This window comes from Tetrao urogallus (genome assembly GCF_951394365.1).
Source record: "Tetrao urogallus genome assembly, chromosome: Z".
Lineage (NCBI taxonomy): Eukaryota > Metazoa > Chordata > Aves > Galliformes > Phasianidae > Tetrao > Tetrao urogallus.
The window spans coordinates 72607896-72626109 of NC_136816.1; the positions used below are offsets into that span (position 1 = coordinate 72607896).

The 18214-nt window shown below is 39.7% G+C and overlaps 1 protein-coding gene across 1 annotated transcript in view; it reads left to right on the forward strand.

The window, feature by feature from the left end:
* SETBP1 (SET binding protein 1) overlaps window positions 1-18214 on the forward strand; it is a gene marked incomplete at both ends in the record, with an annotated part of 250685 nt that overhangs the window by 34626 nt on the left and 197845 nt on the right. Inside the window, one exon of the mRNA XM_079548333.1 lies at window positions 2983-3066. Within this exon, the coding sequence (XP_079404459.1) occupies window positions 2983-3066 (84 nt within the window). The remainder of the gene's footprint in view (window positions 1-2982; window positions 3067-18214) is intronic.

Sequence of the window (18214 nt, forward strand, 5' to 3'; positions counted from 1 at the left end):
AAAGCAAGCTCCTCCACTGGAAATGATTGTGCCTACCTGCTTTTAAGCCACAGCATCACACCAAAGGCAAGAAGCACAGGAACATTTAATAGTAATACATCTGTCAGTTTCCAAGATCACAGTGCTCCTCCCCAAATCTGTTATTAAAAGGCTATGAAACATGGAATGAGGTTTTGTAAATTAAGAGCGAATGTCTGTAGCATCATCAAGTCAAAGCTCTTTTCCTTCCCCTGCAAACATCAGGAGTGCAGGACTGTCCTGCTGGATGGAGCAGAGAGGGGTAGATTAGGAGGCAACAACCACGGCAGGATAGACCCGGTGAGGTGTTTCAATTTCTTAACAAAATCCTTGGGCACTACAAACTGTAAACTAACACAGAAATAAACAAACAAAAACTTGCTGACCCTTAGCACCCTGGAGGGTTCTGTTTCAGATCGCTGAATAAAAGCTGAAGTTGCATATGCATGTTTAATATAACACAAGGCACGTGCTGCGGCAAGCATGCTTTCTTCTAATCTGGTTCCAGACAGAAGCATCCAAACAGAAGCCCCTTTCCCTATCCCCACTGAACTGCCTGGTGTATGTGAGGAAACCCCTGAATGACAAGGCCTCCATCTGCTCTTAAACAGAGTTGCGACTGGCTGCAAATGTTGTCCATATGCTTTTTTTTTTTTTTTTCCTCCTTTGCCTTTCAACTTGGCTGTCTAATGTTAGATACCTATTCCCAAATTAAATATCAGTTCATAAAAAAACTTTCCTAAAAAGGTGAAGGCATTAGCTAATTCAGGTGATGCCCATTAAGAAAGGTACATCAGCAGTTGGAAATGGAAGGAGATAAGGTTATTCAAGCAGCATATTGTTTCTGTTTACTTTTTAAAAGGAATGGAATAGCCTTTGCATTCTTGCATTATCAAGGAAAAAAATGCTATCAAGTTTTGGGTTAATATCTTCCTTCTGTTCTTGACTGTCCATGTGATTATTGTTTGCCATCATTTCTGTGATATTTCCAGCCTTACAGAAGAACACTGATGTAGCTTGCTATGAGGTTGTTTGTCTGGGACTGCATTGTATAAACCAGAGAAAGATGTAAAAATTCAACTTTTTCCTTGGTTTTTGGTGTTCAAATGTGGAGCTTCTTATCTTGTAGTAATGGCTTTCTGTGTGCACTGAAATAAAGTGACCAACCACAAGTGATGTGTGAATCCAATTGCCTAAACACAGGTGTGTTACTGCTATAGGCACTCTGAGATGTCTTGCCCATCTGTTAGAAATATGGGCTCTCCATGAGGCCCTCTTGTATCTATAACTTGCCTTATGTACTTTTGGTATCTAGAAGGTCGCCTTTGCTTAGGAATATGATCATCTCTTTGTGCTCTCATTTCTTTGTGCTCTCTTTTCCAACATAATAGCTTAATGCAATTACTTTACTTTTTAGTTTAATCATTTCTTTCTGGGGAATACTTTTTGAAGATATTACAGATTGAATTACTGAAGTTGTAGGTATGACCTTTACCGTGCCCCCTGTTTCAGTGTCTCTTTTGCAGAGAGAAGGTGGAAAAATAATTTTTGCACGTTATTGGGTCTTCCTGAGACTGGTGAGATGCTGGGGTCACCAAGAGAGACACCTGGCCACTTGCAAGCTCTTCCAAGGTGACCTGAAGTTTATTGGCCTGTTTGTAATTCCTGCCACCAAGGGTCAGCTCTCTGCTGTGCCCTGACAGTGAGCGATGGCTGCAATTCCTTTTAATCATTCCCTTTCTCTTCCTCATCATTTAGTTTAGAGCACTTCCACTTGGTTAAACTCATCAACTGCTTTAATGTTGTGGTATTCTTTTCAAACAAATACATCCAGATGAAATCTTATGACTCTCCATGGCTACATATGAGAAGATTTTTTCACCCTCTTGCTTAGCTGATGCTGAGAGTATTTGTTTTCCAGATGCAGACAGTGAAAGTTTTTGGAAAGAAAAAGAAAAAAAAAAAAATAGGCCAAGTGTGAGTCTATGGGAAAGTATATAAATATTATGTGTTCATGGGATCTCAATTGTATTTTTGTTTGAACTTAATCAGCATTGTGACCAAATCTAGAATACCAACCCCTTTCTGCCATGGGGATTTGCGAAGATTTGGAGATTATCATGTTCTGATAAAAGAAAAAAAACTTTGATAAAGAACAAAAGTGATTCAAATGATCCCTAGAAAAAAACTAGGTTAACATGAGAATGCTGTTGCTCAGTCAACCTAAGGGGTTGTCAATCAGAAGGAGTTGGCTGAACTCAGCTTAAAACTGCTATGTAGGCAAATGAAAGGTGAGGAAATTGTTCCTCTGGAAATCTCCATTGGACCCAGCATGCTATTTCTGTGCTGTGCTATTGCTATTCAGTGTTTATGCTAGCGGACTGTGGTGTTGGGTGAGGTTGGTCTGTTGAAGTCCTGGCAAGGATTTGGTATTAGTTATATGGACCAGCTGTCTGAATGTGGGTAAGTTATGCCTGTAGGCCTGTATTTTGTGGAATCTAGTTATGCTAAATTCAAATTAGTACCAATTTGTTAATGGTGAATGTGAGTGCTGACATAGGATCTGTACCTCAGGTCACTCCTGGCAATTGTGCTTCATGAGGGCGATGGATTTGTTCCTACCCATGTATGTGTATGAAAATCTCTAGGTTGAAATAGCACTGGGTTGAAATAACCTGTTCTTTTTCACTTTGGTTTGTTCATATTCCTGCTGTTATTTTTCCAAACACTGTGTTTTCCTTGTGCCCCTGTGTGACTTCACTGATGAGGTAATGATGGTCCCTGGAGAAGTCTCCTTAGTAGCTTAGAAGCTATTTCTTTATGGAAGAGTGTCTCAAAGCAATGAAAAATGAGTCCACAGGTTTCCCTAATACCTTCTCTTTCCCCATCTCTTGTCTTAAATACAAATAACTCAATCTTTGATTTCAGGTTGTGATGGTATTTTTCTTGCCTTTTCTCTTGTAGGGAAAAGTCATTGGAGATGCAAAACTGCTCATGAGCTGTGGTTGCAGAAAAGGGAAAAATGCTCAAATGAAAGACTCAGATCAGGTCAGTCGATATGTACTTTTACTGGAGAAGAAATAAGAGAATGTGTTAATCTTTGATTGATTTAAACTGTGAAGCTACATAGCAGGGTTCCTGGACACAAATAGAATATTTTTCATGGCTAACAGTGATACCACATTAATGTTTTTGCTTTTGTTATTTGTAGAAAACACTTTCAAGCAAGATTAGGGATTTATTGCACTGAGAGTGGGAATGCCCCAGCCTGACTTACTCCCATCTGGCTTATTTACTCATGAATTCTGGTTCTTCTTAATAATCCACTCCAGGCAGTGTTTTCTTAAAGACTATTACTCTTCCTTGTTGGCTAAATGCACACAACCTTTACTCTCTTAACGGTAGCTGCCTGGATATGCAGTCATTAAAAAGAAATGTGCTATTTTCCTCATGATTTTGTTCTAAAGTGACACCAGTAGAACATTCCTTATTGAGATTAGACGTGATAAACACGTAAAAACTTGTTCACAGACTGAAAACTGGTGGCCAGGTTTTAATATCCATTACTCAGATTGAATGGACTCTTATTCTAAAACTGGTCAAATTGACTTCAGTGGGACTACTTGTAGGATCCAGCAAATGCAGAGAAGGGGGAATGTGCTCTGAATGACAGAATATAGTTTATTCCTACCATTTTGCACTTAATCTGACCGGCTGAGTTTGTCCCTGCAAAAATTTTTGGTTGATGTTGCCTTCTGTCCTTCTAACTAGAAATGTCTGAATCCAGTGATCATTTGTTCCAAAGATGAAGTGGAATCTGGCTTGAGTAGAAGTGTTTTAATAGATAGTGGGTTATCCAATATTCACTGCAGTAGAGAGAAGCCATTGATCTGAAATATGAAACAACTGGCTGATTGCTGTGTAGTGCAGCTTGTGAGCACCTGTGTTCAGGTACACATCTGAAGCAGATTCAGTGTGCAGAAAAAGTCTGGGAGCTCCAGATAAATTGTCTTTGGCAGAGGGATTGCGTTCTTAAGATGAAAACAATTTCATTTTCAACATGCATGTTCATCAACCTAATTAATAACAATATTGTAGAGCTTTCCAGAGAAGATCTGAGAACAGATCTGTCTGTGCTGTGGTGGGCTGTGTTGGGAGGTACACTGTTGTTCTCACAAGTGCTTTGTAGGATTGAGTTTTTTTTTTTTTTTTAAATAATATTGTTAAATAACAAAATCATAGCTCTGCACTATACTATCATTTTGTGATTGAGACGAGGAATTATACGACTTCTTGAAGAATAACTTCCATTCTCACAAATACAAGCTTAATTTTCTCATGTTGAAGTTCTATCACATCAAGAGAAAAATATAATTGAAACACTTCAGTGAATTTTACTCTTGTATTTTGATATACAAAAGTATCTCTTGATTTACCACAAGGATGGAGCAGAGTCAAACCTCTTGCAGTGGAAATTAAAAATGGAAAGGGAACATCTTGATTGCAGAGGAGCAATTTACAAAACATCATTTCTAACAAACTCTATGTTGGACGTAAAATACATTAATCACAATACTTAAAATGTAGAGAGTGCAATAGCTTTTGGTAGGAAACAAACAATCCAGACAGTTAAATTCTTTATGGGACAGCAACAAATTAGTCCTTATCCCTGGTTAGTTTCTGAAGTCTAATTTTTGATGTCTAGTGCTGTGTTGAGCACCTCAGGATTTCTTTTCTTTTTTTTTTTTTTTTTTTTTTCTTCTGTAACAGCATAAATTTTGGGGCAAGCATTAGATTCAGTTTGGAAAGTGCATCTGTTGTGCTTCTGTCAGGATGCTGACAGGATTTCAGGGGACAGGAGGTAGATAGGGAAGAAGTTCATACAGGAGGGCGGGTGGCAGGGTGGAACATTTGTCTGTGAATGCAGGACCTCAACTCAGCTTATAAATTATCCCTTGGGCCTTGTAAGTAAAAGCAGTCTTCTATGGTGACATTGGCTGGGAAAGGCAAACACTTGCTGACAATTGTAGGCTAATCCTTCAGGACACTAATTGCCAGAAAACCAAAGAAGCATTATTTTAGAAACAGCTTGTTTCACTTTGTGAAGGGGAAAAACACTGCATTGGATTTAGTTCTGTTTGCTGAGGTCTTTTCCTCCCCGCACCCAGTCTCAGAATTTAAAGATGTACCTTTATTATTGATGCTAGGGACTTTTCTTTTCTTCTTTTTTTTTTTTTTTTTTTTTTTTTTGGTCTTTCTTTGCATTTCCTATTAATGCCATCGTAACTCTGTGAAAATGCAATTTTTTTCATCTGCTTGAGTGTAAGCAAAAATAGTTATATGGTTTTAATATCATGACCCGTATAGAGGTTTGGGACAAGCCACCTACATTCTGGCAGAATTTTTGCAGAAAAGCAAGCAAACAAAAAAACAGTGCTTAAAAAAAAAAAAGAAAAAAAAATATATGTATATTTATCACACTTTGGAATCTTTTGAAAGGTCACAGACATGCTACTCCACCACTGAAAATCTTTAGTTTGACCAAGATGTGACTCCACTGATGCAGATTTAATGTACTGGTATTTTTCCAACATTTCTCTGGAAGGCAGGACACCTTCAACTTTTCAAAATGTAGTCTGCTTTTCTGTCCCAAGGCCCCTGTCTCTATGGTGTTTTCCATGATGCAAATTGCCAATGGATTAATCTTTACCCTCTCACTGTTGAATACAGAGGTCCAAACAGACTCTCATAAGGATGAGACTTCATAACAGTTACAAGGAAACCAACTGTCATGTTAAATTTTCACTTGAGCTGGAGAGGGACCTGTGGTTTATATTTTATGGCCTAAATCAAACCTACATGCTGAGGGAAAAGGCTAAGCAGTTCAGGTTGAACCCTACAAAGTATTTGATAACTTCCAAGGAAGTACAGCTGGGTATACTTGTCATCCTCCATCTTCATTCTGTGCCATGGATGGTCTTGAATCTTTGGGTTAAGAGTGGGGTTACTGAGAGCAGTCTCGAAATAGAGCCATTTCTTGGCAGCAAAGCCTCAGCGTCCTTGGCTGCCACTGGCACCACTTCTAGTTGTTTGTGTGCTCTGTGGGAGTGAAACTCATCTGTGCTCCAAGGCCAAGACCAAATCTCTGCACCACAAACATCCTACAGTAATTGTAAGGTTCATATAAGCTCTTCAGGGCGATTATTAGTTTCCCAGTAATTTATGCCTCTCTATAAATTATTATAGTATTGCTTATTACTTGAGGAGCATTATTGCATAAGAATGGCAATCCTGGGTTAGAATTTCCTTGTGCTAAATGGTATATTAACATAAAGCAAGAAAAATGGTTCCTGGTGAGTAATTTCAGCTGTTTTATACGTTCTGAGGAAGAAAAATGTCATGACAGGGAAATTGTGTGGGATGACAAATAGCATGTGTATTAAGGGCATGCGTAAGGTTGAGAACCAGAAGTAGCAAAGAGCTCCTTGCTCTCAATAAATACAGCTCTGCCTGTTGGGTTTAGTTTTATTTGTTTTTCTCTGCTTCACCCAAAAGATAGGCTCTTCATCATAACTCTTAGTCTTTGATTTTTATTTTTGTTATCATTTTTTCTGGTGGCTCATGTGAGTTCAAGTGTTACTGCAAACTCAGGTCCTGTATGTCTTTCCATGTGTTTGTTTTTAGTTTTAATATTACAAATGTATACCTTTTCTGGAAAAGGTATCCATGCTGCAAAGTAATTATTTACTGAATGGTAGATCCAGTTCATGTTGGCAGGGATCAGATTAATCATTATTAATCATGACCTCTCTGACAGTAACCTCATCCCTTGCCTAAGTGCTGTTCTTTATTAAGAAGTAATAGCTATTAAGGGATGGTTGGGCCACTGCTCTCATTGCACCAGCACAGAGCTGGGGACTTTGGGCAGAAAACAGAGGAACTCAGTTTAAAATCAAAAATAGACACACATGGTGCACATTCCAGAAATAAAATAGGCAATTTTCCCTGTGGGCATTTTCAGCCTCATCTGAGTATTCTCCCTCCTCCTGAGGTCTTCTAAGACTTTGTCTCCTTCCAAAGGTTGAATTCATGGATGAAATAACCAGGTGTGGGGTTTATTATTATTATAATTCTGCTTTTATTATTTATTTATTTAATTAATTTGGGTAGGTCCCAGTGCAACCTAATGTATGTCGAGGCCTGACCCATTCCGTTTATTATAAGGTTAAAATTTTAATGTGTACTCTAGTGGCTGCAGGTTGTTTCAGTAGCTAACAAGAGTGGAGATAGTGTGAGCTTACTGGGACTCCAATTATCCCAAGCAAACTCCCCAAATCCTCAACAGTTTTGAGGACTTCTATTTTCCTTGAAGAAATATCACGCTGTTGAAGGTGAAGTGTGTAGCAATGTTCACTTTGTGATCGAAGATGTGAGGACTTCTCTCTCCAGATGACTGGAATGGGATTGAAGGCTTATATACAAAGAGTATACATGTAGATGTTCATACACATATGTGTATATGTGAATGTGCCTTCAGACTGTGAAAACAGAGATCTGCTGACAGCAGACAGTAATTCAACTTCTGTTTACTCTGGGTTTCCAAGTACTACAAATTTCATTTAATAAAGTAAAGCACTGCTATCGATAGATGTCATCATAATTTCAGCAAAAATGTAATGGGTAAGATACTGTATTGAAACTAATATCTTCCCAACTGCCTGTTCCCCAAAATTTACTTTAGCTTTTAAAATCAGGCAAAATTCTTTAGAAGAGAGCAAAGGAAATAACATTTTTTATCTATCTCTTTGATACCTAGAGGGTAGCAGAGGTGACATGGAGCAAACATGCCATATTCTTTTGATCTCTACTAAAGTTGTTCTGGTCGTATCATTGTTTAATGTTTGGAGGAATTTACTGAAAAATAAAAATAACAGGAAAGACAAAGTGTCTAGTACAAATTACCTAATAAACCTAACCAAAATTTTATGTGGTAAGGGCTACTGGTAATTTCCCACCTTAAAAAACATGGGGGGAGCTTGACAGGAGGAGAGGAGGGTAAAAAGTATACAAATAAACTCACTTCTTTAAATAGCTGACTGGCCTGACCTGAACTGTGTTGGAGCTAAGTTCCTTTGGCAGCTGGTGCTGCAGTGTCTGTTGAGGGCATAGCAGAGGGCTGAGACCAGATTTCAGGAATCTGCCTTAGCTTCATCTGCCTTGCATTCTTCCACTTGTCAGAGAGAAATGTACTGAAGCATGAAATGAGGGAGTGCAAAGGCTTCTGCAGCCACACTCCATCTGAGTAAGTCTGGATAACACACCCCCATGTTTAATGTTTCTTACTGCTGAAAGAAATCAGAGAAATAAAAATAAATGAAAGCATTGGCTAACTGTTGGAAAAACACGGGTGGAAGAAAGCAGAAAGAGAGAATTGGGGGAGTGAATATATTCCTGCATCTGCTGCTTGTGGCAGAGATTTAATCTCAGCATGAAAAATCATTGGATTTGGTGTGGGTTATAAAGTGATAAAACAAGAAGTAAAATACAAAGAAGACATGAATTGTCTGAGGTTCCCCAGCAGTAAAGCACTTTTAAACATATTTCACTCACTGAATGAAACAGGACAGGTAATCATATAGGGAACACAGGACCATAGGGAACTTCCATGGTCATCCAGTCCCTGAGATCTTCAAGAAGCAATTTATGGGTAACGGTACTGATAAACACGTCCAAATTGGCACTGATACATACTAAAAGCAATTCTTTAAGCTCTGTCATTACACTCACCCCATTAAAAGACTATTAGTCTTTTAATTTTCAAAACACTCATTCACATAATCACTACATCCTGTTCCTGGCACCACATTAGTTGTTTATTTTACCTTCAGTGCCATGAGTGTTGGCTTCAACAAGGTGGAAAGACTTAGCTTTTCCATTCACCTGTCACAATTTTCTAGATACTGAAAATGCTTTAGATGGGTAACTATTTCATGTGATGAATTAAAATATTGCATAAAATTCAAACACAGATTACTTTTATCATTTTTATAACTTCCAGTCTCTTATTTCCAGGGGTATCTGCTTGGGAACAACTGGTATTTGAATGAAACTCACCATTTCTCTGGACATCCCCAGTTCCCAGGGCAGTTGCCATTTAGAAATTGCTGTATTGAGTGCTTAGCACTTATGTTCCTGGTGGTTTGAGTGGTTTTCTTGTTTCATACATCTGTTGTGTGAACCAGAAGTTGTTGAGCAATGGTAGTTGGATGGATAGGTCCACATTCTTCAGATTTATGTAAGTTTTGGAAGGATGGTGTTATAAAAAAAGAAAAAAAAAAAAAAAAAAAAAAAAAAAAAAGAACTTCCCAGTAGTAAACCTCTGAAATGAACAAAAGAAGTTGGGACTGTGGATGTCCTTTACAAGTTCAGCTGCAATAGCCCTGGGTTGAAGCAGGTTACACCTCCCATTGTACAATGCCAATGGAAAGCTGACATTTCTAAATGACCTTTTATAATTACCTATTTCCTTTCCTCACTCATTTTATGAATAGTCTTGTACTAAGTTCAAGAGTTTCCCACCTTATGGTCTCCTCTTACAGTTCATATTCATTTCAAAATGGGTTTGGCTTCCTGTAAAGTGTAGCACAGTGTAGACTGAAGTTCAATAGAACCTTTCCTTTCTACAGGAAAGGAGAAGGGAGGGGAAAAAAATAATAATAATAATAAAAAATCTCATAGTGCACTTTTATAGGAAAGGCTCCAGAAATGGCAGACAGCAAATTGTGGGTTTGTTGGTTTTTTTTTGCCCCCCTCCTTCTGAGGCAGTTCTGAATGCATGCTCTAACACAGTGTCCTACCCCTGCTAAAGGTGTAAAACGTAGGGCTCTGACCTTTTCTAATGAGTGATGATCCCATGTCATTTTCCCTCCTGAAATGGAGTATATGAGTACTGGCAATGAGGTTTTATCCAGGTTCTAATGCAAGAAATGTATTTTCCAACTTGATCCTTTTCCTGCACTGAGATACATTATTCTTTACTTCCTGCCCTAAATTGGTGTGGACTGCACTGATAGGTCCTTGTTCCACCTCAGAGGTAGAGTTGTTTCAGTGGTGATTGAAGGGAAGCTGTACAGCTTCGAAAAGCAATTTGAGAGCCCTCTGAATGAAGTACTTCACACATGAAAAAAAACTGGTGTTATCAATTGTCATCATCAGAGAAAGGGTCATTTTTACATGTCAAATGCAAACATGCAGGAGTGTGCTAAAAGAGAACTTAAGGAGCTGAAGAAAATGATGCTTGATGTCATTTCAGGTTTGCAATCCAGGAGAGCATTAATAACTGTTTTGTTGCTGTCCTTGATACTCTCTATGCAGAAAGAAAGAGTAAGAAGTGGGAAACTTCACTGTTAAATATCTCCAAGTGTTCCAGTATATGCCTCCTGTTAGGAACTAAGAGGAGACAACACAATCAGGGCACAAAAAACGTGTAGGTGAATGTGAAAAAGGTATAGCTGACGATTTGGACCAATCTGATTATCAAGACCATATTCCCACATTACACTCTGGAAAGATCCTTAGTGGATGCCAACATATGAAGACAGCATGGCAGGGTCAGTGTAAGCCAGTCATCTCTTAGATGACAGATGTATGTGAATCCAGATCTCATCTTCTTGGAGGTTTGTGCAGACTGAACAGCCTACTCAGAGCTACTGGGATCTGTAAGATGCAAGGAAAGTGCAAAATGGAAAATGTGTTGGGCGGCAAATAGCAGAAGGGGAGAAGGACCTGTCATGCCTTTATCTTTGTGGAGAACTTCACACTCATCTTGGCATGGGCACAAAATTTACCCAAGCAGAATTGTGTCAGCTTGCCCCCACTTTTTTACTTGCATTGTGTTGGAATCAGTATGAAGACAAGATGAATTGAAACCCTAAATCCCAGCAAATCAGCTCCCTAGAAATGTACCCAGTATAGTGGTTCTACATTCAGTCAATATTTACTCACTGCATTGGTTATTCACAAAAAGAATACCCATCTGAGTTACTTTTCTAGCAGCTCAGGTAGTGGTTTTTCCTGTGTTTCTTATGGGAACAAGTTTTGCTGTTGAGTTGACCATGCTGATAGGAACATTTCTTGCATTGCTCCATCTAAAATAGTCTTTTCACAGAATCGCAGAATGGCCAGGGTTGGAAGGGACCTCAAGGATCATGAATCTCCAACCGCCCCCCACCACATGCAGGGCCACCAACCTCCACATTCAATATTAGACCAGGCTGCCCAGGGCCCCATCCAACCTGGCTTTGAACACCTCCAGGGATGAAGCATCTCTGGGCAGCTGTTCCAGCACCTCACCACTCTCTGTAAAGAATTTCCCCTGACATCCAACCTCAATCTTCCCTCCCTGAACTTAAAATCATTTCCTCTTCTCCTGCAGTTATCAACTCTTTCAAAATTTGTAGGCTCCTGTTTGTAGGCTCCCTTTAGGCACTGATAGGCTGCCATGAGGTCACCCCGCAGCCTTCTTTTCTCCAGGCTGAACAAGCCCAGCTCCCTCAGCGTGTCTTCACAGGGGAGGTGCTCCAGTCCCCTGATCATCTCTGTGGCTCCTCTGGACCCTCTCCAACAGCTCCCATATGTACTTACACTTTTGTTATGTTTCATTTAGTGAGTTTCTTGTCTGAGCATACAAGTCAGGATGGTGACAGAGAGCAGCAGCTTAATGTGTTAATAGGTTGAGTTTAGATCTTGGTGTTAACTTTTTGGCTTGCCAGGGATACAAGTGAAGAGATATTGTCCTGAGACACACATAAAATATATAATATGGTTAATGTAAATATCTGTGAATATACCTGTGTGTGTGTGTGCGTGCGTGTGTATAATATACATGTATATATGTATGTGTGAATGTATACATGTATGCAGTATGTATATAATATAAATATTATAACATAGATATACGTGTTTATATAATAATTGTACATTTTATATATATGCTATATATACAATAGGGCAACAAAAACATAAAAGTAGTGGTATATTTGACCATGTTTTTTTTTTTTTTTTTTTTTTTTTTTTGTGAAGCACTGCCCAGATACATATAGCAAAGCTAATTAAAAACATACTGCAAGTTATTTTAATACTTTTTGAGAACTTTTTGAGATGTTGAAAATTACAAAATTTGCCAGCACTGCAAGAGTATTCTGGATATTTCTTCCACAATCAGTGTGTTAACTTATTATTTTATGAAATAATACAAGTCCAACTTTGATAACTATATAAGAAAACTTCTGTATCTTCTTAATAACAAAAAACATGCATCTTCACAGGCACACATGTGTAGGTGGATTGAAAGATTATTATTGGTAATCACTGCATTTTAATTGCCAAGTTGCACAAGTGCATTTAACACATCACACACACAGGTTTCAATTTGACTTTGTGTGTGGCAGGCATAAGGGTTAGCCATTCACTCTACCCTCCCCTCCATAGCATTACATTGTCACCTTTGCTGGACACATTCAAGTTACTTACAATGCTTTGTGTCAATTGGTTCAACTTTACAGAGATGCTTCTTCAGTCCATCTGCCATGGGGTTCCAACATAACCAGACATTATTTAATTCCTGTAAGATCTCATCTCTCTTTGTAGATCCAGGATAGCAGCATTGGTATCCTTTGTGTTAAAGACTGGAGAGCACCCAGAAATTAGACTGGTGTGAGGCTCGTCTAAGATAGGTTAACACTGGCTCAAAACTTAGTGTGGTTCCTAATAACATCTCAACTCAGGAAAGTTTTATTCTTTTGTTTTTAATGTTGTATCTCTGAATGATCTAGACAAAAAAATCTGATCTGAAAAGTATGTGGGGGGAAGCCATATGATTCTCAGGAGTTAATCCTCTCACAACTGGTTTCAGCCTTAAGAATGTATTCACAGCTGGGTTATAAGCCCTCAAAACCAGTCAACTTAACCTTAACTAACACAACATTACTAAGGAAGTGTAATGGGATTGTTCTGCTATGTCTCATCAAGCGTCATCAGTTTAGTTTATAACTGGAGGTTGTAATGTGCAAAACCATTTCAAGAATAGTATATTACTTACAGGAATTATTGAATATTAATGGCTTTTTTTGTTTGTTTGTTTGTTCGTTTGTTTTCTGGAGAAAAACAAAAGGAGAGGGAAATGAAAAGCAACAGGAAACCAACCTGTCCTTCTTCAAATACTAAAGCATTTTTGGAGGGCAGCGGGATCAGTCTGACAGCTGAGTGTTGGTGTAGGCGACCAGAAAATCAATTCTCCTTCACCACTGCTGATCTATTCTACAAACTTAGCCAAGTTATTTCACTTTATTTTCCCTCTTAATCTTATCTGTTCAAAGAAGTGAGTTATTTGACAGGGGAGTAATTTCAGTCTGTTGTTGCAGTGGCTTAATCTCTACCTGCAAACAGGAAAAAGCTATGAGGGAAGAGGCTCCATGTTTTGTCCTTCCAAAAACACCCATTGTGAATATTTTAGTTGTTGGCATCAAGTCCTTTGTAAAGAGCTCAAATGTTTTGGAACAGAGAGTAAAGTGTGACTTCCATATCCCAAAGATGGGGTCAGGAAAGATGATAAACTTAACCGTTCCAACTCAACAACCTTCTCATTGTATGCTGGGCTGCCTGATCATTTACTTATCATAGTGTAAAATGTGTGATGATGAGATGATGTAAGAGTTTCCATTTGGGTGCAGATATTTGTCTTGTCTGTAGGTGCTATGGACTGAGAATTCAGTAATTTGCCTAAGGCTCTGGAGCATCTGTGTCAACAAGATGACAAGAAACTGCAAGACACTTTCCATGGACTCTGTGTTCTCGTGTGCTGAAAGATGAGATCTCTTGTAGGTAACTTTGTAGGGCACTCCTATGGTTTGACTTTATATGAGCTGATTCATGTGTGAATCTTCCATACCTCCCTCCACTGTTTTAGGATGTTTTAGGAGATGGAGGCTCTGAGTTGAACCACAGCTATATTCTTAATGAGGTTGACTGAAGTCTCTCTCAGCACACTCCCTAGAAGTCAGCGGTTGTATCTAGAAAACAAGAGAATGAATTGTAATGAATAACAGCCTGCAAAAGCTTTTACATTCCCTTTTTATCATTATCAAATCATGCTGAAGAGGCTGCAGGGAGACAAAACTCTCAAACTTCATTTCCATGAAGCTGCTAGGATGAAGACAGGGCATTTCAAAAATCAATACTGAAGATTGTATTCCAAAAAGCAAATGGGAGAGTCATTATAAGCTGCTTTGCTTCTCATCTCTAATTCCCCATATTCATAACTTAAGCCCTGTCATTTGGATTTATCCTCTGTGGCCTGCAGTGACACCAGGAAAAGTCCCTCTTTTCAATTCTGTGGCAAAAAAAATAACAACACTGCGGGGTAGGATCATATCCCTACAGAAGTTTTAGGGCTTAAACGTTTCATCAGATTTTGCTGTACTCTCCCCCTCCTGTTTGTCACCCCTCTCTCCCCTCTGCTGTTATACATCAATCATCTTCTTTCCTAGAGGCTAGAATACAAGCAGTGTAATCCCGGAGTGAAAGGCTACCGATACAGCCAATCCTGCATGTGATTATTGTTCTGTTCTGCTAGATGCCATCATTAGATCTAATGACAGGCTTTTGCTGATGGGCACGTTTCAGCTATTACAAAGCAATAGGGATGCTAAACTAAGAACTCAGTTTTCTGGTCATTGGGTGATTTGTTGTATCTCTGTTTACTTCTATTTTAAGGGGCTTTCTAAACTAATCCTGCTTTTATTACTTCTTGATTTGCGTTATCATGGCATTTACAGCATTATAAATGCAGGTTTTTCAAACAATAATATTTTTAATTGTGACCTGGAAACAAACCTTCAATCTGATTCAAACAGCTCAGCTGAACTTTTCGTAACAAGTAAAGCACTGATATTCAACTAACTGATGACTTTGAAATAAGGAAGGCTTCCTGTTCTTTTGGAGAAAGTACTGCAAGCTGCCTTCAGAAGAGATTTTTTATTTGTACATGCGTGTGCTTGGAAGTTCAGAGTGTGATTAGAGGAGAAGGTGATGTTAACTGCAGCAAAGTTCCCTAATAATATATGCAGGAGAAGCTGATGAACAACAGTTGACTCTTGGCAAGCCCAGACAATGCCAGCTTGTTCCAGCAGCACCATCTCCCTTCTCCTGCGTTTATTGAACTGGACTCAAGATCACATGAAATTCTGCTGGCAAGTTTGAGAATGAACTCTGGTGGGAACCCAGTACTTTCTCTCATCTGTTAAGCCCTTATTAAACCCTGCCATTACTTTTTCTAACTCCCCTCTGGACTTTGAATTACACTGCTCTGAACATTGCACATGTGAGTAAGAGCTTAAGGTCTTGCTGACTTGGGTGGTCCCATTAAAAAAGACCAGGTTTGCTGTCTTGGCTGCAGAGCCATTCCAAACATTGCTGCTGTTTTTCTTCCCCCAGAATTTCTCACCTGATTTTTTTTTTTTTTTTCCATGCTCAATCTATTAATGTGTGTTTTAACCAGTTAACTTTGGAACCAAAATATTAACTGCACAGGAGGCAGCTATTCTGAAGGTTCATAAAATATGTATCTGAGCTGGGAATATAAAATGCTCCCATTTTGTAGCAGACAAAATGGATAAAGTGCTGAGTGAAAATTGAGAGGGACCCAACTCAAACCTTTGAAAATTCCTGCCAGTTGCAATGCACTGTATTTATTTTGACTTGGAAGGCTCAATCCAGTCCAGATGAGGTCATTTGGTTGGGAGCACACGTGTCCACACAGACCCAGGAGGGAGGGAAGCGTGCAGGATGCTTCGGCCCTGAGGTGTTGAGCTGCCAGGCAGCAGTGGTGGGAGCAGGGCTGGCAGCCTGGCTATGTGTTGATGCTGGCATCGGAGCGTAACTTAGGGGTGGAGATGTAGTAATGTTTAAGTTCATTTCTTTCAAGACAGGAGGGACTGTGTAGCTTTTGTATCCTCAGCTGTTTGCTGAGTCGGATAAATGGAGGCAATGCTTGATGTGCTCCAAGAATTTGGAGATAGGGGAATATACTTAGGAAGGGTGGCCTGTAGTTACTCTTTCATAGAACTCCACGTGGCAGAGAGCCTGTTATTTCATATGCACATCTTTCAGCTTGCTGTCTTTAACCTTTGCCCTCACAGCACCTGATACCTGCTCAGCACCATTTTCTTTTCCCCTCCCTCTGCTTGTACCTCTTCCCTCACTTGTCTCATCAGGAAGATTAGTAGCTTGGGCATTTTTCTCTATGAATAAATTTCACTTTTCTCTCCTGGAGCTCTATCTCTTCCACTCACTGCTGCACCCCAGCAGGTGGGAACAGCTCCTGTACCCTCCATGAGATGCCCCATCCTTGCTCCCCCATCTTCTCCCTGCCAGAACTGTGTTTGCCAACACTTTGCACAAGGAAGCCACCTCTATAAAAATAAACCGTGTTGAAATCTGAGAGACAGAAACCACGCCAACCTCACACTTCATTATTGGTAATGGCAACCTACTTGATTTCCATTTGCAAGCAGTAGCCTGCATACGTTCCTCACCATGTAGCCCTTATCTCTGCCCTGTTTTCTGCACAATTTCAGGTTCTCTGTGTATGTTGCTTGGTCTGCTTTGTGGTTTACTTGCTCTGAGCCACAGACACCCTGTGCTGAAGGGAGCATTGCCTGCTTCACAATTAAAATATGGAAAAAAGCCTGTTAAGTCACTGAGTTAATTGCTTCGTTACTCATCACCAACAAAAGGTTGCCATCTGCAATGGGCCCAACACTTTCCTCCAAACAGCTTTTCCTCCATAAAGTTTTGCTCCTCACTGGCTATTTTTATTTCTGATTTGCACTAGAAACAGAGCTGCATTTCCTTTTCTTACCCTGAAGAGCACTGCCACATGGGCACTGCTTGGGGCCAGCTGGCTGCTCAGGCACTGCACTCCTGCACCTTGAATGCTGCCTGGGCTGAGTATTTAAGATGAAACTTTAGTTTTCATGTCTCTGTTGGGCGGGAAAGGGAAAAAACAACAAAAAAGAATGATGGTGCAGGGTCAGTGGTAAGAGAAAGCAAGTTTTAAATCAGCAAGGTGAGTGCTGTGTTGCTGCCCATATCCTGTTCCCACTGCAGGAAGGGATGTGGCTCTGTCTGGGTCCTGAAAGGTGCTGTAGCCACGGGGCCCCACAAGGGCTGGAAGAGGGGACATACACATGAGGCCAGAGGAGCTGCCTGTATTGACTTTCACTCGATTTACTGGAGCAATTGAGTTTGTCAGGGAAATGCGAGATGGGCTCAATCAGCTGTCACACTGAGACACTCCTGTCACTACTGTCAATAGCTTCGAGTTTCTGATCCTTTCTCAGATTAGCTCTGTGCCAGAACATCAAATGAAAAGCTGTTTGGGGCATGGGAAGGGGAGAAAGTCTAAGCAGTTACCTAGGAATCAGTTTACAGACTTCAAAGTGCTGTCAGGTTTATTCTGATGGCATATAGCAATGCGCACGGAGCAATAATGTGCTCAGAGTGTAATTTAGACTTTCCTCTTCAGCCCCAAGTTCACTCCTAACTGGAAATCAGGGACATGGGAAGAATAGAGGCATCTCTCCCAGCACTTCCAAATGGCGTGCAAATGACCTTCCTCCCTTGGAAGAGATGCACTTTAACTTGCTGGAATAAGACTCCTTTCTTATCTTAGCTTTCAGCCTGAAGGACTCTTCTACCATTGTTGTGGCATTGAAACGAAGCTATTTCTTATGTTGTTGGGGCGCAAAAGGTATCCTCTCAACAATAGGACAGGAGGGAAAAGAAAAGGGACAGGTTTGTTTTGCACAGAAATGAGAAAAAGGAGCTGGGGGATATGTTGGCCAGCCAATTGGAGCAGCTTTCTGGCACTGTTGAGCCATACGTGTGGGTCTGCCTGTTTGTTTGTTTGTTTGTTTGTTGTCTTTGTTTGGGTTTTTTAATATCTATATTTTATATCAGGCAAGAGCTCTGTGGATTAACATGATCTCTCAGGACATTTTCCTAGAATTTTTGTTGCATCTGGGACAGCACTATCAAGAACATTTCATCACAAAGGATGTCACTATGAATGTCTCTATGGAAAAATACAAAGGTTTCAGAAATAATAATAATAATAATAATAATAATAATAATAATA